Consider the following 24,909-nt stretch of genomic DNA (forward strand, 5'->3'; position numbering starts at 1 on the left):
ATCTCTTCTATCATTGCATCCCTCCACCCAGAATTGGATAGGGCTTTAGAAATAGATTTTGGTAGAGTAACAGAAGACAAAGTATTGACAAAATAATAATATGAGGGTGACAAGAAATCATAACAAACAAAATTAGAGATTGGATGTTGGGTACAACTATGTTTTCCTCTTTGAACAGCAATGGGTGGATCAACGTCTTGGGAAATAGGATCATCTGAGAGGGAACTAAAGGCGTAGAAGTCGAAGCTAGATGAGGCTCACCTCCCTTGAGTCGCCATGTGTATACATGCAAAATTGGGATGATCCAAGCAACGAAAAGGACTCAAATTGGATCAAGATGTTGGAGGATTGGGCACAAATATTAGGTTAGGATTTGGAAGACAAAGCAAAGGAAGGAACTCGTTAAGGTCAACAAAACTTCAGGAATCAAAGTAGTATGGTGTAAACTCAAAAAAGTTGACATTAGCAGAGACAAAGAATCGATGTAGAGTAGGGCTATAGCATCAATATCCCTTTTGAGTATAGGAATACCTAGAAAAATGCATTTGATAGTGCAAGGATCCATCTGCTCCAAGAGTTAATTGATGGACAAAAGACAGACAACCAAATGTACGAGTAGGAAGGGAGGACAACGGAGGCTTTGGGAAGATAACTAAATATGTGATTTTACCACCAAGGATAGAGGATGGCATTTTATTAATGAGAGAGCAAGCAATGATTACGACATCACTCCAAAAAAATTTTGAGGACATTCATTTGATACAATAGGGTACGAGTGACTTCGAGAATATGTCTGTTTTTTTTCTTTTAGCAACTTCATTTTGTTGTGGACTGTGGGCACAAGAAGATTGGTGGATATCATACTAGAATTAGTCATATAGTTACCAAAGTACTCCTTAGCATTATCACTAAGAAGTATCTTGACTGACATATCAAACTGAGTCTTTATTTGATAATATAAGGCACAAAAGATATTAAACAACTCAAAACGATCTTTCATTAAATACAACCAAGTCATCCTGGAGTAGTCATTAAAGAATGTAACAAAGGACTGAAACCCCAATTTCGACGTGACACGAGTTGGACCCCGAACATCAAAATGGATGAGCATGAAAGGACTATCTGCCCATTTGTTGACTGAAGAAGCAAAGGGAACATGATGATGTTTCACCAATTGACAAGACTCGCACTCAAGACTAGACATAGAACTCAAGGTAGGAACTAGCTGTTTTAGTTTGTCCATGGATGGATGGCCAAGGTGACGATGGATTTGAAGCTGTGTAGCAGCGTCTGTCAGGCAATGGGAGAAGAGAGCGACGCAAAGTAGTAGTCCACGAGCCTCATGTCCTGTACCAATTATCTTCCTCGTCTTTAGATCCTAAATAATCACAGAATTGGGAAAGAAAGTTACAGAGCAATTTAGTGCCTTTGTAAGCTTACTGACACAAAATTGAATGGGGACTTAGGAATGTATAAAAAAAAGGAGAGATGGAGGGAGTAGGATTTATTGTTCCTATTCCTTAGCTGTAGTTGTGGAACCATAAAAAAGGGTAACTTGAGGTAGATTTTTAAAATATTGGAGGGCAGAAAGGAAGTTGGTTACACCTGTCACGTGGCTAGTAGCAGTAGAGTCGATAATCCAAGGTCTAGTGAGAGAGATACAAGATGACATACAAACTATAGGATTACCCTTCTAAGCAAAAGATGCAATGTGATGAGATGCTTGTTGAGATGTTTGATACTGTAGGAACCTTGAATACTCTTCCTCCCAGATAACTATGGTATGCTGTTCACTTGAACAAATGCCTGACGATGGAAACACACTTTGGGAATTGAGGATGCCATCCCGACACACACAACCTCAACACAGCTGCAAATCAGAGTTACACAGTGAATTGGGATTCCAAAAGTGAACTTCTGGACCAACCGAAACAACCTCAAGTGAATTTTCAGACCAACCAAACCAAACACAAACGAGTCAACCATTGGTTCAACCATGAACGAGTCACCAGAAAATGGACATAGCACTGTCACGACCCTACAAAATCAATGTATAAATGCTGCCAATGCTTCAAGAGACTTAAACAACTGGGCATTGCACTGCCATAACCCTACAAAATCAATGTATAAATGCTGCCCCTGCTCCAAGAGACTTAAACACATCCCCAAGAAACCAACATGCAGCTGTAACTGTACCAAACACCCTCTATACAGTAGAACATATGAAGTACATAGCGAACAACATCCTCCTGAAATTCATGGACACCATCTCAATCACACAATGTTCAACAACCGAAGCAAACCACAAGTGCACAATGAACAAGAACGATAAAAAATGAATCAAGAACACAGCAATATCACTGTTTCAGGCCTCAATGAACTCTATAATTACTGATCAACAGCTTCAGGCATTAGCAAGCAAACATTCCCGGAATGCCGCACATGAACAACTAAAAAAGGTGATACCTTTGTACAAAAAAATGACTAACAACTTGGTATTATGGTGTGAGGAAGGATTCAAGACATTGGGGAGGAAATTGGAGCTAAATAGCTGCTCAAAAATATCTCATGGGACGGGAGGAAATTGGAGCAACATGGCTGCTCAAAAATATCTCATGCACCGGCACATGGGGTTGGCAAAAGCCGGCGGATGGTGACATGTGGAGGATCCTCTGGCTATGAAATTTTTTGAGGGCTAGCAGATCGGCAGGTTCTCTGGCTTGCTATGTGGTTAGTTTTGCAAAATATGAGGTATTTCTTGAGGTGTTGAAGAGGACAGCAGCATCCAGGATTTTTCCTGTGACTGCAGTATTTTATGGCAATTGCTGAAGCTGCTCCTGGACTTTGGTGATGCTGATGACCCTTCTACTACAGCAGGTTGCGTGGTATTTTGATATTTAGGGTTTGATTTAGCGGCGGTTATGCAATTACAGCTCATTTGGTTCGGCAGAATAACTATTCTTGGAATAAGATAAAATATAGTTTAAATTTTGAGAATCAAAGGAATAGCTATCCTTTATATATACTAATTATTTCATTCAAGATATAAAATGAAAAGAATAGACATCCCTATGGTTTAATTTTGGAATGGTTATTCCTTATCTATTTCTTATTAAGAAACATTATTATTTGTTTTATAATAAAAACATAGTTTATTGTATAACTAATTGTAACCAACTTATTAAAACTAATCTATTTTTGAGAATAGGCATTCTGCAAACCAAATGTAATCTTACGGTTTAGGTTGGATCTTGCTTTAATACCATGTTGAATAATTGGGTAAAATGGAAGACCTAACCTCAATGATAGATCTCTCTCTCTATTTATAATATATGTCAAGTACAATTCCAATGACCATAATACCCTTACTAACTCACACTTATTAACACAACGCTAACACATAATAATAATATTGCTAAATGCCTAAATAACCACTAACAGGAATTATAGTCCCATATCACCCTAGAGGAACAAGGGAATACCCTTCCCCCTCCTATAAAAATGATTTCACATGAGCTGGGTTGCATGCTCTTCCTACATTCGAATGAGGTGGGCCAAGCTTGTCTATTTAGATGATGAGCTGGGCCGATTTATCAAAGCCCTATTGTTTTGGGTGTTTAATTGTAAATCTTTGTAGGCTGGGCTTTGTTTATTTAATTAATTGCTGGGCTATGGCAGTTAAGGGCCATTTCTTTTGGGCATAAAACCTATAATTTTTGGCTTCCTTTTGGCCCACCTTTAGTTGGGCCAATTGAAGTTAAAAAATTTGTAACAAATAACTGAGAAAAACCAAACTGAACCAGAAAAACTTGGTTTACAATTAAATTAAATTGTTGGTATGTGGTTTGGTATTGGTTTGAATAATTTAAAAACCGATCAGTTTGGTTCGATTATCATTTTGGCCAAAACCGAACCAAAAAGAACTAATTGCACCCCTACTGTCAAGTATGATCTCCATCATAATGGTTCAACCTCAAAAGTTTCAAAGGAAGCTCACAGTACACGTGTTTGGAGATATATTAGAAAAGGTTGAGAGATTTTATTCCTTCTCATCTACTTTCAAGTGGGGAAAGTAGAGGATGCGTTCTTCTGGCATGACATTTGGTGTGGCAAAGTCCCAACTCTGATCCTCTTTCCCTTGTTCTGTCTTCAGATTTGTGTATGACAAAGATGTCCTTATTTGCAAACGCATGGAACTCACTAATCAAGGGATTGTTTGGGATATTCCTATGAATAGGAATGCTTTCGATTGGGAACTTGATGCTCTTACAGATCTTCCAGCAGCCTCGGTAAGACTCATTTTCAGGCTAATTCAAATGATACTCTTACCATGGAAGATGTACTGAGGAGGACTCAGAAAGGGATCATATTAAATAAGGAAGAACATGTCTCTCCTCATCCCCCTTGCTACTTTTTGGGCAGCGTGGAGGGAGGAACAGAAGAGCCGTTGAAGGAACTATTCCTCCTATTCAGTCTGTCATGGGCCAGCAGATAGCCAGATCTCTAGCTGGCGTTATGGCTGGTTGGAAGGGACCCCTTTGTAATCCTTGATTTTCTTGACACTTTTCAGTGAGGGATGTTTCTCTCTTGTTTTTTTCCTTTGTACTTTGGTGGAATCCACTTGATGCCTCTTTCTAATAGCATTTTTCTTTACTGATATAAAAAATAAAAAGATGTGCTCCTCAATCTTGTCAATTTATTGTTAGTTGAAATTTAAAAATTGATCCCATGTTGGTTAACTAGTCTTCGAACAATGAAAAAGGAAAACTAGAACAGATGGGCAAGATTAGCACTTGGCTCTGCTAATTGGTGGTTTTTATTTGTATTGGATGTAAAATGTTGAAATAACCTTTTACTCACACACTTTTTGTGAGTGACCAAACAAAGCATTGGTAAAATTTTCTTCGCCTTTTTGCAGCACAGCTCCCATTTCTCCCCTTTCTCCCAACCCCACCGAAAAAACACAAAAGAAAAAAGAAAGAGAAATAAAGGAAAAAATACACACCTTTTGGATGTGTTGCTGACAACTTGGAGCATTCTCATAAACATGTAGCGCACAGATTGTTGAAGAAAATTGGTTGGCTTCTTATTAAAAATATTGCAATAATCTAGTGATATTTATATTACATTTTCAGGTGGACGGGGATTTGTTGAGGTGAAAGAATTTGGAGTTCCAGATGTGGTGAAGTCAATGTCTTGGTGTGGAGAAAATATATGTTTGGGAATCAGAAGAGAATATGTGATACTGAACGCCACTAATGGTGCTTTGTCTGAGGTGTTTCCTTCTGGGAGAATTGCACCACCTTTAGTTGTCTCTCTTCCTTCAGGAGAACTTCTTCTTGGGAAGGTACTCTTTTCTCTGTTGATTTTGTTTTCATTGTTTTGTTTCCTTGTTTTCAATGATTAATAGTTGTTGAATGTATCCTACCTCCATTGCAGATGTGTTTTTTTTTTTTTTTTGGGGGGGGGGGGGGGTGGGGGAGGGGGGAAGAGAGAAAGAGCAATTAGCTATCACAACCCTACTATAGTTTAGTTTTAGTGCTGCTTAAAGTGATTCATTGCCTATAAAATTATGTCAACTAAAATTTATCTTTCCATTAAAAAATTTCAACAAGTAACTTTACCTGCCTGCTATGCAACTATTTTTCTTGGGAAATATTATGTTGTGTGAATTAACAAGAAGACCACATTTTCTTGGGCGGCATCTGCATAAATGTTAAGTGCATGTTCAGTTGTAGAAATTAAATTTTGTTTTTCGTCATCATTTTTTTTAAATAATAATACAAAAAGCCATATTTTTTCCCCAATTTTTTGACGTTTCTATGGGAAGGGTGGAAAACAATTAACAGATCCAACTTTTCTAAACAAATGTTGGGAAACTGAAGAGGGCAATCTTTTTGTAATTCTTTGGAAAACTGGAGATGGAAAAGAAAACTGTTTTCCACAATTGAAGAGGCCCTAAAATTTCCCTTAATTATGTTTCTTGCCGTGGATATGGTGCCCCCAGTATGATTTATCAAGAGTTTTAACTATTCTTCTTTTGAAGAATTATGTTGTGTAAGTCAACAAGAAGACCACAATTTCTTGGGTTCTATCTGCTTAAATTATTAAGGGCTGGAAAATGCATTTTTCCATTTTAAAAAAGCCAGATTATTTTCTAGTTCTCCAACATTTATATAGGAAACTAGAACAATAAAAAGAAGTTCTCCGACTTCTCTGTACAAATGTTGGAAAACTGGAAAAAGGGTGACATTTTTGTAGTAATTTGGAAAATGGAAATGGGAAACAAAAATGTTTTCCACAGCTGAACTGGCCCTAAAATTTCACTTAATCATGTTTCTGGCTGTGGATAATGGTGCCAGGGATGATTTATCAAGAATTTTTACTCAGCTTGCCAATCACAACCCTGTTATTGTAAAACTGACAGTTCTACTTTGACAATCTACTCTTTAAGCAGGCATTTTTCAAGTTCTTTTCTTTGTACTGTTTATCTCCTTGTTATCTGCTCTGATGTGATGATATCAAGATTGATCTTGGGTGCCCTTACTTCATGACACCACAATTACTGGATTTTTTCCAACAGAAAATAATAAGAAAAAGAAGAGTCCATCTAATGAGTTTCATGAGATCTGTTTGTGTTTTTTGATGCCTTTAGGACAACATTGGGGTTTTTGTGGACCAAAATGGGAAGCTTCTTCAAGAAGGCCGGATTTGTTGGTCTGAGGCCCCTGCAGTTATTGTCATTCAGAAACCATATGCAATTGCTCTTTTGCCTAGGCATATTGAGGTAGCATGATCATTTGCTAAGCAAAATGGGTTTATGATTCTTTTCTTAATTTTATATTTAATTTTTTTTTCTCTTCCAGAAATTTGTTGTGTTTATGTTTTGTGTACTGTACTTTGCAGATAAGGTCCCTACGAGCTCCTTATCCATTGATACAGACTGTTGTTCTCCGCAATGTTCGTCGTCTTCTCCAAAGCAACAGTGCCATAATTGTTGCATTAGACAACTCCATCTATGGTCTTTTTCCTGTTCCTCTTGGTGCACAGGTATTATTCAGACTCTCTCAAGACTCATACAAATCATATTTGATTTTAGATATCTACACATTGGCTCAACTTTTCTTAAGCAGTGAATCAGTTAAATAGGTTATTAAAAATGGAATATTTGTTTAATCACAACATTTTTTGCCATATTTGCAATTGTATTGTGTTTGATTTTATGTTTAAAGTTGTATATGTGTGAATGCATGATGTATTCAGTTTCGTGTGTCGCTCCTCAGGGGACATCCTGATCGTTGGATCATGGGACTTCCATATTGGAGGTCTTACATTCTAACCTTGGGAGGGTGTAGGAACTAGTAAGGGGTTTGGAATGGGGATTACCCCTCCAACGTGTAGCTCAGATCCAGCCAAAAAAAGGTGGTTTCATCTATTGTCTGCCCACCTGCATTTTCTTGTTTGATCGATCTAAGGTTCTCCTTTGTCGTAAACTGATATGGAGAGACACTATGTTAGCTGAGGCTATGCAAGTGCAACTTCCACTTGAGCTCTGTCATCGCTCATTTGGCTGTTTTGTTAGTTTATTTTGCTCCATGTAAAATGGGCTCCAAATATATACTAATGTTAATGCTGTCATGCATTTTTTAGTGAATATAATAGAACATTATGTAGTGACATAAAGATATTCAAAATTAATGAAACAAATACAGTTCCATCATTGTATTGCTTAAAAAGATTTACTTTTCACTCAAATGGAGGATGGTGAATTGCTGGTGTTTGGTTGCAGCTTTATGGCATGACTTAATTCTAAGATCTTCCATACCCTGTAAACATATTGAGAATTTTGTTCTAGGTGCATACATGCCAATTCTGTAATCTGGTTTTTTTTTTTTTTTTAATCACAAATTTATGAGAAATAAAGTACTACGTGATGCAAAAAAATTAGTGCACATGTAAAAAAAATATTTGTGCATGAAATTGCAAAAAAGGTGTAAAAGTAAACTAGGAAAAGTACTGTGTGAGTGGTTATCAAATACCAACTAACCCATATTCCATGCATGAAAGAATAATAGCTAGTTACACTCTCTATGTAACTGCCATTTTCCTTGGTGATAAATAATGAAATGCACAACATAATGGGATGGGTGAATTGCTTGGAAAATACAACAAAATAGTAGTGTTATAGACAATGAGGTATTGACTGAAAAAGCAAGGAGGGAGAGTTGTAAAAAAGAAAGAAGACAGAATATTTAAAAGGTGCGAATGCTTACGACAAGAAGAGAGTATTTTATGCTCTCTCTCTCTCTCTCTCTCTCTCTCTCTCAAGTGTTGTCTATAGACCCTCTTGGGTATCCATGCATAAACTAACTGAATGCTTTATTTAGGCATTCTTCAAATTCGATGCTTTCTTAGGCATCCGTATTAAAGAAAATTCAATGCTTTCCTAAGCATTCTTGAGATTGAATGCTAGGCATTCATATACCCACCATAACAAATTCTTAATGAATTTCTTTGAATGGGTGAGAATGCTTTAGTCCCTTGAGCAAACCTGGAAAGTAATCTCATGCATGTTCGTCAATGTAAAGTCCTTGGCAGATTAGTATTTTTTTTTATATTTTTTTGTAAAAGACACTAACCTCCCTTGAGATTTAGAAAAAAGATAATGACCTCCCCCGAGGTTTAAAAAATTCCAAAGATCTCCCCTGAGGTTGTAAAAATCCCAAGAAACTCTTCTAAGGTTTTTCAAAAGGACACAAACCTCTGCTTGTATTTTTCAATAAGATAAGTTTTTTTATGGGAGGTTTGTGTCTTTTTAGCAAACCTCAGGTGAAGTCTGTGACATTTTTGAAACCTCAAGGGAGACTTGTGACATTCTTGAAACCTCTAGGGAGGTCACTGTCTTTTTGCCAAACTTTAGGGGAGGTGAGTGTCTTTTGCCCTTTTTTTTTTTCGAAAAATCTTGGCGGATTACTTTCTTTTAAAAGATTGAACAATCCTTTAATTGATTTTTAGTGCTACCAAAGAATCCTTCACAAATCCAAAGTATAAAATCAAGTGAGCACTAACCACCAATTAAAGTTACTTCTTCAAATATTAAATCATGATTCAAAATCATAACCTCCTAATTGTTGAAGCCTCCTTAGAATTTCCATTTGATCAATGTGGTGAAATTTTATGGGTTAAATTAAACTACATTAGGGTAAATTAATGGGCTTTCTCTTTATGCCCAAGCCAAATTAAAAAAAAATTTGAGTAACTCTAATTAAAATGCAGGTTTTAAACATGAAGTTTTGAACTCTGTTTGACTTGATCTTGCTGAGGGTGCATAGGTTACTCATTGTTTAAATAGCCAGAGTCATGAAGTCAAAGAATTGCAAATTTTATCACACTCGAGCGATTACAAATTTTACAAATAATGGATGCCAGGTCCATTGATTGGTTAAATTTTCATTTCAAGTCAAGTGGGCTTGCCATCACAAAATTATGTGTCATAACCTGTAACATGGTCTTAAAATAGACCAAAATAAATTAGCAAATTGTTTTCAAATAGACCAAAATAACAATTTGATAAATCATCTTTGAGTATACCAAAATACTAAAATGCGTAGATGAGAATTAACGTTAGCTTGATCAAATCAAAGTATATATGTTGGCAACCTGAGTCCTAAAACTCAGCTGCAGCTCTAATTTAGTAAAATTCTGTCAACTATAAAATGCTTGAATGATAGTAGGGGCTTGAATAAATTATTAATTGGAATAAGGTGTATTCTCTTGGAGCAAGGGAAGTGATGACAAATTGGGAAAACCCATATCAAAATTTTAATATGGGTGAAATCATTTAGGGTAAATAATAAAGAATATATAATCAACCACACATTTTTTTCTCATCACCTCTCTCACAGAATGCTTTGCCTAGGTAAATAAGAAATGTGATGTTATGTTATGGAAATTTTTGTGACAAGTTTTACAAATTGTATTGCAGATTGTACAATTAACAGCATCGGGCAACTTTGAGGAAGCATTGGGTTTGTGTAAGCTACTTCCACCAGAAGATTCGAGCCTTCGAGCAGCAAAGGAAGGGTCAATTCATATAAGGTGGCTATCTTCCTCAACCAATTATAAACATTGGATTTTGAGCGGATTCCACTGGTTGTTGTTTGGGGGTGGGAGTGGGAGAATAGCACTAATTTCTCAGTTCAAACTTTTGCAGATGCGTACCTTCTATCTGGATACGTTGTATAAATGAAACTTTGTGAACATAGGGCACATTTATCCAAGGAAAGGAGCTCGCAATTTTATCCATGATATTCATATGAAGAGCACTAATAAATATGAATGCTTATTACATTAGGCATAATCCATTCATAAAATCTCAGAATTCAATCCTTATGTATTTTATGCTTTCCACCGATATGAGAATGCTTAGATGGATGAGTAGTATAACATTGAAAGATAAATTAAGGAATGAACATATTCGCGGTAAGTTAGGTTGAACTCTTATAAAAGATAAGATAAGGGAGGGACGATTCAGATGGTTCGTACACTTGTGTCACGGGCTAAGCTTGTTCAGGGCATTATGCTTGCCTATGACCGCTTATCTCGTGTGTTTGGGATGGGTTTCCATCATGTAAATACTAGTGTAGGGTTATTTTCTAGTATTTCTTTCATTGTAAGCCAAATAAGGCAGTATGACTCCTCGGTCACTTTGATGTTTCCTAGTGCTAGAGTGAGAATGGCCTAGAAAGCTCTTTAGGGGAGGGTGAGTGTTCATCAATCATGGTAAAACTCACTAGCAATTGTCAACGTGCTTAGCCTACTTGCCTCCCTCGCTAAGTACAACATGTCAACGGAGGATTTATTAATGAATTACGTTTGCTTCAATATTTACTGCTTGGTTGCCACGGCTTTCATGAATTGATTATAATTTCCGCTGCTATCTGATTGAATGTTAATGAAAGTGTTCCGTGGATGAATGTTGGTAAACAAAAGGCTGGCTAGTTAAGCAAGAGTGCTTTAGCTAGCGCCGCACGGCCCTTCACAACGGTGTGAAAAAGGCGGTCCGTGACAACTTGCAACGTAGGCCACATAGTACGCCAGTGAGGAAGAGTGAGTTAGTTACTATGGGGGGCAGTAGGAGGGGTAGGGGTAGACCTAAAATAACTTGGAATGAGATAGTAAGGATTTAATAGCTCTGAATTTGTCAAAAGAAATTGTCCATGATTGCATAAATTGGAAAAATGATTCATATAGTCGATCCCACCTAGTGGGACTTAAGGCTTGGGTTTGTTGTTGTTGTTGTCATGTATTTTATGCTTTCCCTATTTTTAGCTAAAAATTTCTTGAGTTGTGCTTTCTAAGGTAGCCTTGCTACTACACATCAGTAAAGCCCTTCTAATCTGGACGGCTGATGGGGTAAATTGTCTGCCATTGCTCAAGGAAACTGAACAAGGGGTATGACCTTTGTGCTGTTGTAACAAAATGTGAAAAAGACCACTTTGGATGTGGTAACATTTTAATACAGCCTATCATTTGCAGATTTGTTTATGTAATTCATGCATGGCCATGTACTCATGTATTTAGACATGTTTTCCTATCTGTGTTTATAATGATGCCATTATGTACATTTCCGGAATTATATAGTTATCTAGTGAGTGGAATTTCAAGAATTCTCCTGTGTTATGTAATTTCTAATATGTGAATTCATGTTTGATGAGTTTATGTTGCTTTGTCACAGATATGCACACTACTTGTTTGAAAATGGGAGCTATGAGGAGGCCATGGAACAGTTTTTGGCCTCTCAAGTGGATATTACTCATGTGCTCTCTTTATATCCGTCTATAGTTCTTCCTAAATCAGCTGTCATCCCTGAGCCTGAGAAACTGATAGACTTTGCTTGGGATGCTTCATATCTCTCAAGGGGTTCATCTGGTGTGTCAGATGACTTGGAATCTTCACCTTCTTCACAGTTGTCAGAATCTGATGAAAATGCATCACTTGAGTCCAAGAAAATGAACCACAACACTCTCATGGGTCTCATCAAATTTTTACAAAAAAAGAGATTCAGTATAATTGAAAAGGCCACTGCTGAGGGAACAGAAGAGGTTGTTTTGGATGCTGTAGGAGATACATTTGTAACGTATGATTCCGGTAGGTCCAAGAAATCAACTAAGGTAAACGACTGAGTACTGGTCACAGTTCACATTTACTATAATTAGAAAGTTAAATTAAAAATTTGGCGAAGACCCTTAATTGATGCACATTTCTTTAGTAGGTTATTTGATATGCATTACAGATGGAAAAAAAAGTACTGTTCTAAAGCTAATGCCAACTTGTTGGTGTTCTTTCCTTTATCTGAACCTAATAATGTGAACAAAGATTAGGACATGCCATGATTATGGATTTTAAGATTCCTGCATGCATGCACTTATAGAGTGAGAGTCCAAGCTGTGAACTTTCTTAGTTACTAGCATGTTTAGCTTGAATGTCTTAGCTTGGTTTCATTCCTAGAAATAAATTGAAAATGAGCTCTTTCCTTCTGGAATGAGACTTAATTCTACTGAAGTGTTAGAATTGATTTCCAAGCTGGAGCATGGTGTATAGAATCATAATAGTGCTTCTAAGGCCACTACTACGTTACCACTCTTTTTGGACAAAACTGGTATTGGCAATTCCAACAAGCAGGAACTAAGGGTAAGCTGCTCTACTGCACTAAGGATAAAACGATGATGTCATTGATATGTGATATGCTTGATTATATTTTTTCAATTTGAAAATCGTGTCTGTTAATGATCCTGTTGAACCATCTATTAAATAAGTGACATTTTAACTAGAAATCTATTCCATGAAGTAATTATAAGTTCTTTGGTTCCCTTAGGGGCGGGTTAACATTGCCATTAGCTCCGGTGCTAGGGAGATGGCAGCCATACTGGACACTGCGCTGCTCCAAGCCCTGCTTCTTACTGGACAGTCTTCCGCTGCTGTGGATTTGCTGAGAGGTCTTAACTACTGTGATGTAAAAATATGTGAGGAGATTCTGCAGAAAATGAGTCATTATGCCGCTTTATTGGAACTTTACAAGTGCAATGCTATGCACCGCGAAGCTCTAAAACTTTTGCATCACTTAGTAGAAGAGTCGAATTCAGACCAACCACAAGCAGAACTTACACAAAAGTTCAATCCTGAAATGATTATTGAATATCTCAAGGTCAGCAAGCTCATATGGTGCATTACACCTGTCTTGATTACAATTAAATGCTTTGATAAATTCAGACATACCTACCGTATTTAGTGTAATATAGCTTTGTAGCATTCCATGGCATTTTAGGTTCCAGTGGTTGCACATGCCAAACCTATTGGACCCTCTGTAAATATGGTCGTCTTCCTTTTGTTTTATTGAATTGGCATTTCCTTGAAGCATCCTTAATCTATCAAGAGAAATATGGCACACAGAGTCCTCATCCTATTTATGTTGTCACCTGTTGACCTCAAAAGCAAAATTTAGTATCTGTTTGCATTTCATTACAACTTGTAATCTTGCAAATATTTTTTCTGTCCGAAAAGCTAAAGAAATATGGGAAATATTTGAGGTTTTCTGTATGTGTGATACCAAAGGCAACTTTAATTGTTGTTGACCAGCCAGACAGTGTATGAGTTGCTATTGGTTTTGTTGATTCATGGAATCATTTTTAGAAGTTGAGGATTTCACTGAGGCTGGTTTAGTGCCAATTCATATATCAAATCTGTAATGTTATTTGTTGTGTTTTCATGTGCAGCCTCTCTGTGGGAGTGATCCTATGCTTGTTCTCGAGTTCTCAATGCTTGTTCTTGAAAGGTGTCCGGCACAAACAATTGAGCTCTTTCTGTCTGGAAATATTCCAGCGGACTTGGTCAACTCTTATTTGAAACAACATGCTCCAAACATGCAGGCCACATATTTAGAACTTATGCTTGCAATAAATGAACATGGGATCTCTGGAAATCTGCAGAATGAAATGGTGGGTGAGCTAACTTCTCTCTTGTTTCTTTCAGTGGTTTTGTAAGGGGCTACTTCAGTTTGATAATCATTCAACTCATTTCACCCTAGAAAGATTATTTAAAAATTCTTGGGGTTGGCCAAATGGATCCGTTTTTCAATGCTCAGCAATTTTGTCTTTTCTTTTTGTCTTGATTCTCGTTTTATTTCCGTTCTCTCGTCTTTTTGGTGCCTTCAACTTAAATCAGATCACTCCTCATTGGTTCTTTCATTGGTCTTCATCGCATATGGTGAAACACTCACAAGATTTGCCCTCATCTCGTCTTCTATTGGTGCGACTACCAACTTCTCATGAAATGTTTGTTACAAATTCTATTCTTTTTGGTGCTCTAAAAGCTCCCTCATTAAATCTGATTGAAGTCTATGGTAGAAGTTAGAATTTCATCATCATCATTGCTGGTGGTGATTATTATTTTAATTATTTTGTTGCCTCATAAAGCCATGTCAAAACAGATCTGTGCTGCTAACCTCCTAGTTGGGTTGATTTTCTTTGCTGAAATTTGTGATGTTGAAGTGTGGCTGAGTTTCTCTTCTGAAATTTATATATATATATATATATATATATATATATATATATATATATATGTATTATTATGTATTGCAGGTGCAAATATATCTCTCCGAGGTACTTGATTGGCAGGCAGATCTAACTGCCCAACAGAAATGGGATGAGAAAGCTTATTCCCCAACCAGGAAGAAATTATTATCTGCTTTAGAGAGTATATCTGGATACAGTCCAGAGGGCTTGCTAAAACGTCTTCCTGCAGATGCTTTATACGAAGAGCGTGCAATTTTGTTAGGAAAAATGAACCAACATGAGCTTGCGTTATCTATATATGTGCATAAGGTATTTTCAATACAAGTTATCATTGTTCTTGTATTTTATACACACAGGATCCTTGTGATCCTCAACATCCTAGTGTGCTTTGTTAACAGCTTCCCTTTTTCCCAATACTGTGTATATGGATGATGTTTTTGTTGAACATTTGCAACAAATGGATCAATATACAGTACTTGTTTATAACAACACATAATTTGAATGCATCTTCATCCCGTATAATTTTTCAATTATACATTTGTGTCGTGATGTTTGAAATGTTATTATCTTTTCCCTTGATAATATAAAAATTAAAATACCCATTTACCCCACATGGGGTAGCCTGACATAGGGCCTGAGAACTCAGATGTCCTGGGTTCGACTTCTCATGGGAACTTGTATTCAAGTAGACACCCACGTCTACTTGAACATAGCCGGTTGATTTACTGCCAGGCCGCTCCACTACAAAATAATAATAATAAATTTAGTAATTAGCAACAATTGCACATTGCTATGCATGATACCTATGTCTTTTGATCAAAAGTTGGAAAAAGAAGAAAATTGTTTTTTAGTGAATTTGACAGTCTAGGTTTGGTCAGGATCTGTAGGTAATGGGTCATGGTCATGGATTTTGACGTGTATATCTCGGCCTGCTTAATATTTGTTTGTTTTGGTTATTCAATGAGTGTTGTCATATATAATTTCCATTAATAAATTTCTCAACTATTGTAGCTTCATGTTCCTGAACTGGCGTTGTCCTATTGTGATCGGGTGTACGAGTCTGTACGTCATCAACCATCAATAAAATCTTATAGCAATATGTACCTCACTCTTCTGCAAATCTATTTGAATCCTCGGCGGACAACAAAAAACTTTGAAAAGCAAATCACCAATCTTGCATCATCTCAAAATACTAGCATTCCAAAGATGGGCTCTGGATCAGGGAAAGCTAGAGGCCGTCAAACCAAGAAAATTGCTGCAATTGAAGGTGCGGAGGACCTGCGGATAAGTCAGAGTGGAACTGACAGTGGAAGGAGTGATGGTGATGCAGATGAGGCTATTGAGGAAGGAGGTTCAACCATCATGCATGATGAGGTCCTTGATCTGCTCAGCCAAAGGTGGAATAGAATCAATGGGGCCCAGGCCCTCAAACTCTTACCAAGGGAAACTAAGCTGCAGGTATTGATTACTGATGAAAAGACATGCAAAACCCAATCCACATTAGAGTGCTACATTTTGTGTGGGTGCAAATATCATGAATAGAATCTCTTGAGCATTACTCTGGTTTGTTAACATTACTAAGTTCCTTGTGTTTGTTTTGTTGGGCCTTGGAAATTGATTGGGAGCTCCAGGAAAGATTTTAGTTATTTATTTTTTCTTATTATGTGCAGAACTTGCTTCCATTTCTTGGACCCCTTCTGCGGAAATCCAGTGAAGCATATCGAAACTTTTCAGTGATTAAGAGTTTAAGACACAGTGAGAACCTGCAGGTATGTGGTTCCTTTGTGCATAAAAGCTTATTGGGATCTGTGTTGGGGAACATTTTGTGCCATATATGCATGCTTCATTGCTCAATTAATTTTAAAAAGAAAAAGAAAAAGGTTGGCTTCTGACATTTGTGGTAGATAGAAATTTGAGTGTAATTATGCCACATTGTTTTCTCAACTTGAGATTTCTATTTCAACTTTATGCTCCTCGCTGTTTACCATTCCAAAACTACCATTCCAACAATTTATTTGAAACAGGTGAAAGATGAACTCTACAACAAGAGGAAGACAGTTGTTAGGATTGGCAGCGATAGTATGTGCTCCCTCTGCAACAAGAAGATAGGAACTGCTGTTTTTGCCGTTTACCCCAATGGGAAGACACTGGTGCACTTTGTTTGCTTTAGAGACTCACAAAGCATGAAGGCTGTAGTTAAAGGTATGCCATTAAGAAAGAGATAACAATGGTGTTCATAAATGAGCAAGCATGGCAATTGGCTGCAAAGGCATTTGCTTACAGCCCCCTTGTAATATGAGTAATGCTGGAATGCAAGAGGAAATTGCTCTGCGCATAGAGGGTGGGGTGGTTTGGAGATGGTGGATATTTAGTGTTTGATTTGAATGTGTGAATGCAGAGTTTTTTTGTGTGCACTTTTGAGGTTCCCTCTGAATTGTATGTAACCAGTGAAATGAGGTTTGTTGTGGCTGCAGTTTTTCTCACTGTAAAGAATGTAACAAGGGTTTTCATCAAGATAAATGCACACTGTAGTTTCCTGTGTCCTTTCTGAGATTCAAGATGCTAACACGAGAAGTGTATTTGCCATGCATCTGTGGCCTCTTGCTCCAGGTGATGATGCCATTGTTGAAACTTGAAAGACTACACTGATGTTCTCACTAACTTCTACTCAAAATTCGATCAGACTAGAGGCTCAGTTTGAGTTTGAACAACTCACAATTTTGTTGCCATTTTAATTACGTAGTACTTGAATAATCCTTGAAGTTTCATATGATGTCTTTATTGTCATTTCACTCGTTTAAATTTGCAACCAAATAATTTATTTATGATGTCAATCTATTCGGGCCATTTTTGTCACTGGAAATTTGTGTGTGTGTGTGTATTGCTTCGTTTAGTTTTAGAATGGCTTTCTAAATTCTCCCATAAGATTGAATGAGCAATTTATTCCAGAAATGTTTTTTAAGTTCTGAAAATCTATCCTTAAAATGTTTGTTACCTGATGAGTTGAAAGCTTAAAATGCAATGAAACTGTAATAACAACTGTTTGTGGGTTGAACTTTGAATTGAAACATCTAGAGTGAGAATTGACTTTTGCTTGCTAATTTCTTCATAACAAAGAAAACACCAAAATATTGATTCACTCAAAATTCAGTTCACACTTTTCTACTCTTAACTATTTTGTGGTTGAACTCTTCACACAAAAGAATGGTTTATGCATTAGTTTGAAATTTTGCTTGATGTTTTGTGCTGGCATTTTCATTCTTTAAATTGCAACCTGGTTTAAAATGCTAACCCATTAAGATATGGTAAATTATTATTTTTTGTTTAGTATTAAAATTGTTCAAACCTTGAACCTCAGATTCGGACGTGTGATTTTATTTTATTTTATTTTTTCCATTTTTTTTTAACTTACAAGAAAAAAAAATATTGGCTGCAAGTTTGTGAATTTATTAACCCATATTAACCATTTTTAACAATTAAGGTAACATTATGACTCAGTTACCAGTTTAAGAGTGAAAACCATAATCAAAGTGCGTAGTTTTACTATAAGGCAAAGCAATTTATCCCAAAAAATTTTAAAAAATTATGGGTAAGTGTTTGAAAGTATTAATTTTGGATAAATATATTACAAATTTATATTAAATTTCTTTCAAATTCATGCCCCCAAATATTACTTAAGACTAACCTTATATTTAGGAGAGATCTCAAATTTAAATATATGTATGGATTTGAATAAGATGTAATATAAAATTATGTTAAATTTTATTAACATTCACCCAAATTCTTATTTAAGGTTTGAAATAATTTTTTATTTAAATTAAAAGGTAGAAAATATTACAAAATTGTCATATAATTCTTGAGGGCATTTTTGGTATGAGTGGAGTTGCTACTAATTATCGTAATGAAATATTCATCCCTATGAAACACATATTGAAATTTGTAAGGTCGAGTCTAAAAAATCCAAGAAGGGAAATGAAACAACAAGAAGAGTTTGCACTTTGAACTTTGAACTTTGAACTAGGGAAAAAACTTCAGAAGTGGAAATCGACTTTTGAAGTCATGGTGGCCTTCAGTTTCTTTCATAAGAAAGAAAACACTTCAAAACATTAATTTTGAAAGGCATTTTTGGCCTTGACCGTGTCACTGTTCTTCAAACCTGACCTATGGCGCTTCCCTGCAAAACGGTACACCGCCACCGCAACCCGAGATCCAGGCGGCGGCAGCCCATCCTCATGTATCCTCTCCACCTCAAACATTTTCTTAGCCTTCCTGAAGAACGCCGATTCCTTCTTCCACCTCCTCAAATGCGCCATCACGAACACCACTTTCTCCTCTCCCCCCAACAAAAATCGCAGCGTTTTCAGCAGGGGATCGTACAGGTGATCGTGATACACCACATCGGAGCATAGAATTAGGTCGAACTCCCGCCCTACGGCTTCGGCGTCGCTCTCCTCCCCCCATCTGAGCGGTGCCACATCGACTGCACCGCCGTGCAGGGTCAACGACTCCGCGTTCGCGTCCGCGTTGAACTGGAGGTTGGGGAGGACGTGTGGGAGATCGGTGAGGGTGACGGCGGCGCCGAGAATGGCTGCGGCGGCGATTCCGACCAAGCCGGTGCCGGAGCCGAGCTCCAGGACTCGGAGGCGGCTGCGGTTGGCCAGTAAAGCGGCGGAGAGTGGGCTGCCGGAGGGATCGGAGCGGTGGAGATCGAGGAGGGAGACGAGAGTGGTGGCTGCTGGCCAGAGCTGGAAGGGGATGCCCTGGGAGGGTAGCTGGCGGATCACCACTGTCAATTCGATCGAACGGATATAGTGGTGCTGTAGGTGCTGGTTTGATGCGCCGTCGTCGTCAGATGCCGTAGGCACAGTGAGAGTGGTTTGGTGTAGGGGTTGGGGAGGTGAGAGCGGTGGGAAGGGGTCAGCATCGTCTTCTTCATCTTGCGTATCAGTGGACATTGCAGATGTTTGGTTTGGATATATCCCGCCGCCGTCGCCGCCGCCGCGGCGAGCGTTATGTTTCCATACTAGTCGTTAGGGCATTTGCTTGGGAGGAAGGAGCTTTTATTCATGGCCTTTGGGTGTATTCTCTTATTTGCCCTTGCTGGTGGTCCACTCTGATCTCCCCTTATATTTTATAAAAAAATAATTTTTTTTAATTGAAAATCTTTATATTTTTTTGGTAAACCTAGGAGAGAGGTTGAAACCTTAAGAGAGGTTTTTGTTAAATTATCTATCTTTTTATTTTATTTATTTACGAAGGTATTATACAAATATATATAAAGAGAATGACAATCCTATTCTTGGCTATATTGATTTTATGACTATAATCATACTAAAATCATATTTTAGGGGTCATTATCATGGCTAACCTCTTGATGGAAGGGATTTTGCATTGATGACTATTCCTATAATCTCTCTGATTGGTTTATTTCTATAATCTCTCTGATTTGTTTAATAACTCATGCCAACACTGCCCCTCAAGTGGAAACATCCAACTCTTCAATGCGCAGCTTGTCTAGTGAGTTGTAGAAATTCTTACTTGATACGACATTTGTAAGAATATTTGCCAGCTGGTCTTCGGACTTCACGAATGGAAATCGAATTATTTTAACTTCGAGATTTTCTTTGATAAAATGTCTGTCAATTTCCACATGTTTGGTACGATCATGCTAGATAGGATTGTGAGCAATGGCGATAGCTGCCTTGTTATCGCAAAAGAGTTCCATCTCGGAGCTAGGAGCAAACCCAATTTTAGTTAGAAATCTTTTGAGCTGTAGAAGTTCACAAAATCTCTTAGCCATTCCATGAAATTCTGCTTTAGCACTTGATATTGCCACCACCTTTTGCTTCTTACTTCTCCATGTAACAAGATTCCCCCTGACAAACATGAAATAACCTGAGGTGGATCTTCTGTTTGTAGTGTTCCCTGCCCAATCTGTGCCTGTATAACCATTAACTCTGAGATGGTTATTTTTAGAAAACATAAGCCCTTTTCTCGGAGAGGATTTAAGGATCGTAAAATCTGGATCACTGCTTCCATATGATCCTTGCTAGGTTTGTGCATGAATTGACTTACTACACTTACTGTGTAAGCAATATGTGAACGGGTATGTGAGAGGTAAATAAGTTTACCAACTAAGCTCTAGTACCTTCCTTTGTTTGTTGGCATTTGGCTTGGATATTCATCGAGCTTGTTGTTTTGAATGATTGGAGTGTCTGCTTGCTTACAATCCAACATTCCAACCTCAGCTAGCAAATCTAATACATATTTTCGTTGGGAAAGAAACATACCTTGCCTCGATCTAGCAAACTCTATTCCTAGGAAATATTTAAGTCCTAGATTTTTCATCTCAAACTCGGTCACCAATTGTTTGGAACCTTAGCGATTTCCTCCGTATCATCCCATGTAATGATTATATCATCAACAAATACAATTAAAACTTTTACCTTGCCCTGTTGGTGCTTCAAAAATAATGTATGATCTACATTACTTTGGCGGAAGCCATACTTCTTCATTGCCAGAATAAACCGTACAAACCATGCTCGAAGTGATTGTTTTAGTCTATACAATGCTCGCTGTGATTTGCACACAACTTCAGCTTTTGAAGATGTTGTGTGACCTAAAGCAATATCCATGTAGACTTCCTCTTCAAGATCACCATGGAGAAATGGGTTCTTTACATCAAACTGACGTAGTGGCCAGTCCAAGTTGGCTACGAGAGATAATAGGACCCTGACTGTATTTGACTTGGCTACCGGCGAAAAAGTTTCTTGATAATCTATGTCATATGTTTGAGTGTATCCCTTTGCTACCAACCTCACCTTGTATTGTTCTATAGATCTATCTATTTTGTGTTGGATAGAGAAGACCCACTTGTGCCTGACTGTTTTCTTTCATTTGGGCAGTGAAACCAAGGTCCATGTTTGATTCTTCAGTAGTGCCCCCATATCTTCTTCTATTGCATGAGTCCACTTGGAATCCTTTAATGCTTCTTGAATTGTAGTGGGAATATGACATATGGAAAGCTCATGTGACGACCAGAAAATTTTGTCCTATCTCTCTGATACCACTATGTAATAACCTGAATATTTCATATTATAATAATCACTGATAAAGAGAGCGAAAGTCCTCAAATATTAATTACTGGAGTACTAATGTTAGCTGTGGTGTAATCCCAAGAGGGAGGGGGGTGAATTGGTATTTAAAAATTTATTGCCTTAGGTCAATCCTCTAACAACAGTATTACACAAGTCTAAGGTCAATTAAGTGCATGTAAAATGAATCAATGTAAATATACAATGGAATTTAAACTGCAATAAACGATTAACCAAGCATGCATAATAAAATAGTAAAGGAGACGACACCCAGAAATGTTATCGAGGTTCGACAAACTACCTACGTCCCCGCCTTGGCTAATAAGCACAAGGATTCCACTAATGCTCACTTAAAGGGTGGAGCGGCACCGATTACAACCAGATTAATTACCATAGGGCTGACCTCAAATTTTACAACCAGGTCAATTAGCGAGACTGACCTCAACTTACACTTCTTAACAGGATGGCGCACCTAACTTTTCTAACCAGGTCTAAGTCAATCCGGGACTATTTCAAATGGCTAGTCTCCCTCTTCAGGCCCGTTCCTAGAAATACAATAGATTTGAAATACAATCAAATGGTACAGTGATTGTGCTTTCGTGTAAAGCAGATATGTACCTAGTTACGCACAGTATAATCAATACACTACCAACATATAGGATTTGATAAGCTCGGCGTAGTCTAAGTGTTTACTCTCAAATATTTATGCAAATAAAGCAATCAGTGCATGAGAGTGTAAATGATAGGATCTTTGTGTCAAAATAATATTTCAATCATAATGCACTAACAAAGATCACAAGTATACTTCAAATATCTCAACAAATAATATTTCTCAATATAAACCATAATAGATATTCAAATAATGGTTTGTAAAAATATTTATTTGATCTTTGTGATAAAATGATAATCTCAATGAAAAGATATAGAAACAAAGATCTTCAGCATGCAAGCAAATATCTCAAAATATTTCTCAAGGATAAGCACAAGAGATATTTGAAAAACAATTTGAAAAATATTTTTGCAACCAAAACACAATATGAACTCTTGAGTGTTGCAATGAAAAATGCAAAATTCAGAAGTTCTAAGAAGTTTTCTTACGGAAGACTTATTTACGAAGCCCCCTAGGAGAACTTGTAGCTTACTCTGTATAAAATATAAATCTCAAATAGAACAACTAAGAGAGAGTTTAAGCTTGGTGAGATAAGCACAAGAATACTCTTACAAAGAGGTATTTGCAATATGAATGAGTAAGAGTGAGAGTTTAAAGCTTGAATATGAAATATAGGCTTTTTGAGATTGAGAGGATTTTGGCTAATTATATTTGCTAATCTTATACTAATTATTTCAAATGAGGGGGTATATACAGACAACCTCTAAAATATAACCGTTAAGGACACATATAGAATTATTAGGAAAGTTTTAATATATTTTAACCAAGTTAACACCAGGGGCGATAACAGCACACTTCTTGAAAATAACCACATCGACCATCCAATCTCACACCACTCCGTACAGCGGCGTTAACACAAATATCATGATCACGAAGACCATGGACACATAACAACGGTACCGTGCAAGTGCTAGCCTAGACCAAGCCAACCAGGTTCTGATATCATATACATATACTAAAATCGTGATACATGGATAACTCATATCAATAATTATCAAATCATTCATATCATTTTTCACATATACATATTTCATGAAAATTATCGGCCCTTACGCTGGTATTTCATATTTTATCATAGCTTGGCCCGGATGCCGGCAAATCACATAGCATAGCCCGTACGCTGGCAAATCACATTGCTCGGCCCGTATGCCGGCAAATCACATAGCACAGCCTGTACACTGACAAATCACATAAATTGGTCTGTATGCCAGCAAATCACATAGCACAGCCCGTATGCTGGCAAATCTCATCCACATAGCACGACCCATACGCCGGCAAACATATCCACATAGCACGACACATACGCCGGTAGACATATCCACATAGCATGGCCCGTACGCCGGCAAATCACACACACATATATATATATATATATATATATAAATATCTTGGCCCGTACGCCGATTTTCCATCATAGAAATCCATATCATCCCCATTCCCAGAAAATAGTATTTCACAACATTTTTATACTCATGCCACACTGAACAAATTTTCCACGTATTCAACATATCATCATTTAAACAGTATTTTTCAACTATAAATCATATATATAAATATATTTATTTTTCCTGAAACCAGATGCTACATATATGTACGTGCATTTTCTCAAAACAAAACTAGCTTAGTTTATCCCCTTACTTGACTACTGAGAAAGCTCCCAAAACAATCTAATCTAACCCCCATAAGATTTCCTGACCAATACCTTGAAATCGAAAATTCCCAGTATTAAACTTCAATATTTTCGTATGTATAACATTTTCTATAACAGCCACAAAGTCAAATTTGGCTTAAAAAGTATTACCTCAACTTAGGGATGATTCCCAACGTTTCCAATCAACACCCCTGAAAACGAAAACTTCCAGTATTAAACTTTAATATTTCAACGCGTATAACACTTTTCTCAACTGTCATAACTTTAAATTTGGCTTTAAAAGCCTTACCTTAACTTAGGAATGATTTCCAAATTGCTTTCTCCAATAATCCGCTCCGGCAGATTTGTAGAGAACTTCGCTAGGAGAGTCGTGGTGGCTTCGGTTTGTCGATCCGGTGTAAAACTGGCCCGGAATCAAAGAGAGAGAGAGAGAGAGAGAGGAGAGAGAGAGAGAACATACCAAAATCAAAACAAGCTTCCTAGAGAAGCTTGCACAATTATATATATATATATATATATATATATATATATATATATATTAATATCATAGTAACTAGATATATAAAGCAAAGCTTCTTAAAGAAGTTTGTACACTTTATATATATATACCTTTAACTTATATATATTATATATATATATATATATATATATATCATAATAACTTCCTTGTATATATACACACACACACACACACACACACACACACACATATATATATATATATATATATGTTTCAATATTGTAGACACCCCATTTTTTCCCAGGCCTAATATAACAAAATTTCCATTATTATTGATATTACCATTATGTTTATTATTTTATTATTATTACTATTATCACTATTTATTACTTTACTATTATTATTATTATTATTAACTGTAAATATAATTATTATTATTACTATTTTACTATGATTATTTT

The 24,909-nt window shown here is 36.9% G+C and overlaps 2 protein-coding genes across 3 annotated transcripts in view; one reads left to right on the forward strand and one right to left on the reverse strand.

The window, feature by feature from the left end:
- LOC131149034 (vacuolar sorting protein 39) overlaps window positions 1-17,436 on the forward strand; it is a 37,054-nt gene extending 19,618 nt beyond the window's left edge. For both annotated transcript variants that reach the window (XM_058099111.1, XM_058099193.1), the window contains exons 2-13: window positions 5,136-5,347; window positions 6,656-6,787; window positions 6,907-7,050; window positions 9,986-10,098; window positions 11,738-12,173; window positions 12,878-13,207; window positions 13,776-13,997; window positions 14,640-14,882; window positions 15,585-16,031; window positions 16,244-16,342; window positions 16,598-16,775; window positions 17,048-17,436. In XM_058099111.1, coding sequence (XP_057955094.1) covers window positions 5,136-5,347; window positions 6,656-6,787; window positions 6,907-7,050; window positions 9,986-10,098; window positions 11,738-12,173; window positions 12,878-13,207; window positions 13,776-13,997; window positions 14,640-14,882; window positions 15,585-16,031; window positions 16,244-16,342; window positions 16,598-16,775; window positions 17,048-17,124 — 2,633 coding nt within the window. In that variant the 3' untranslated portion in view covers window positions 17,125-17,436. The remainder of the gene's footprint in view (window positions 1-5,135; window positions 5,348-6,655; window positions 6,788-6,906; window positions 7,051-9,985; window positions 10,099-11,737; window positions 12,174-12,877; window positions 13,208-13,775; window positions 13,998-14,639; window positions 14,883-15,584; window positions 16,032-16,243; window positions 16,343-16,597; window positions 16,776-17,047) is intronic.
- A 1,110-nt stretch (window positions 17,437-18,546) lies between these two features.
- Window positions 18,547-19,664, reverse strand: LOC131149141 (uncharacterized). Its single transcript, XM_058099324.1, has one exon. It carries the CDS (start codon window positions 19,526-19,528, stop codon window positions 18,680-18,682), a length of 849 nt encoding a protein of 282 aa, XP_057955307.1. The 5' UTR covers window positions 19,529-19,664; the 3' UTR covers window positions 18,547-18,679.
- Window positions 19,665-24,909: the final 5,245 nt, after the last annotated feature.

Source organism: Malania oleifera, chromosome 1 (genome assembly GCF_029873635.1).
Source record: "Malania oleifera isolate guangnan ecotype guangnan chromosome 1, ASM2987363v1, whole genome shotgun sequence".
Lineage (NCBI taxonomy): Eukaryota > Viridiplantae > Streptophyta > Magnoliopsida > Santalales > Ximeniaceae > Malania > Malania oleifera.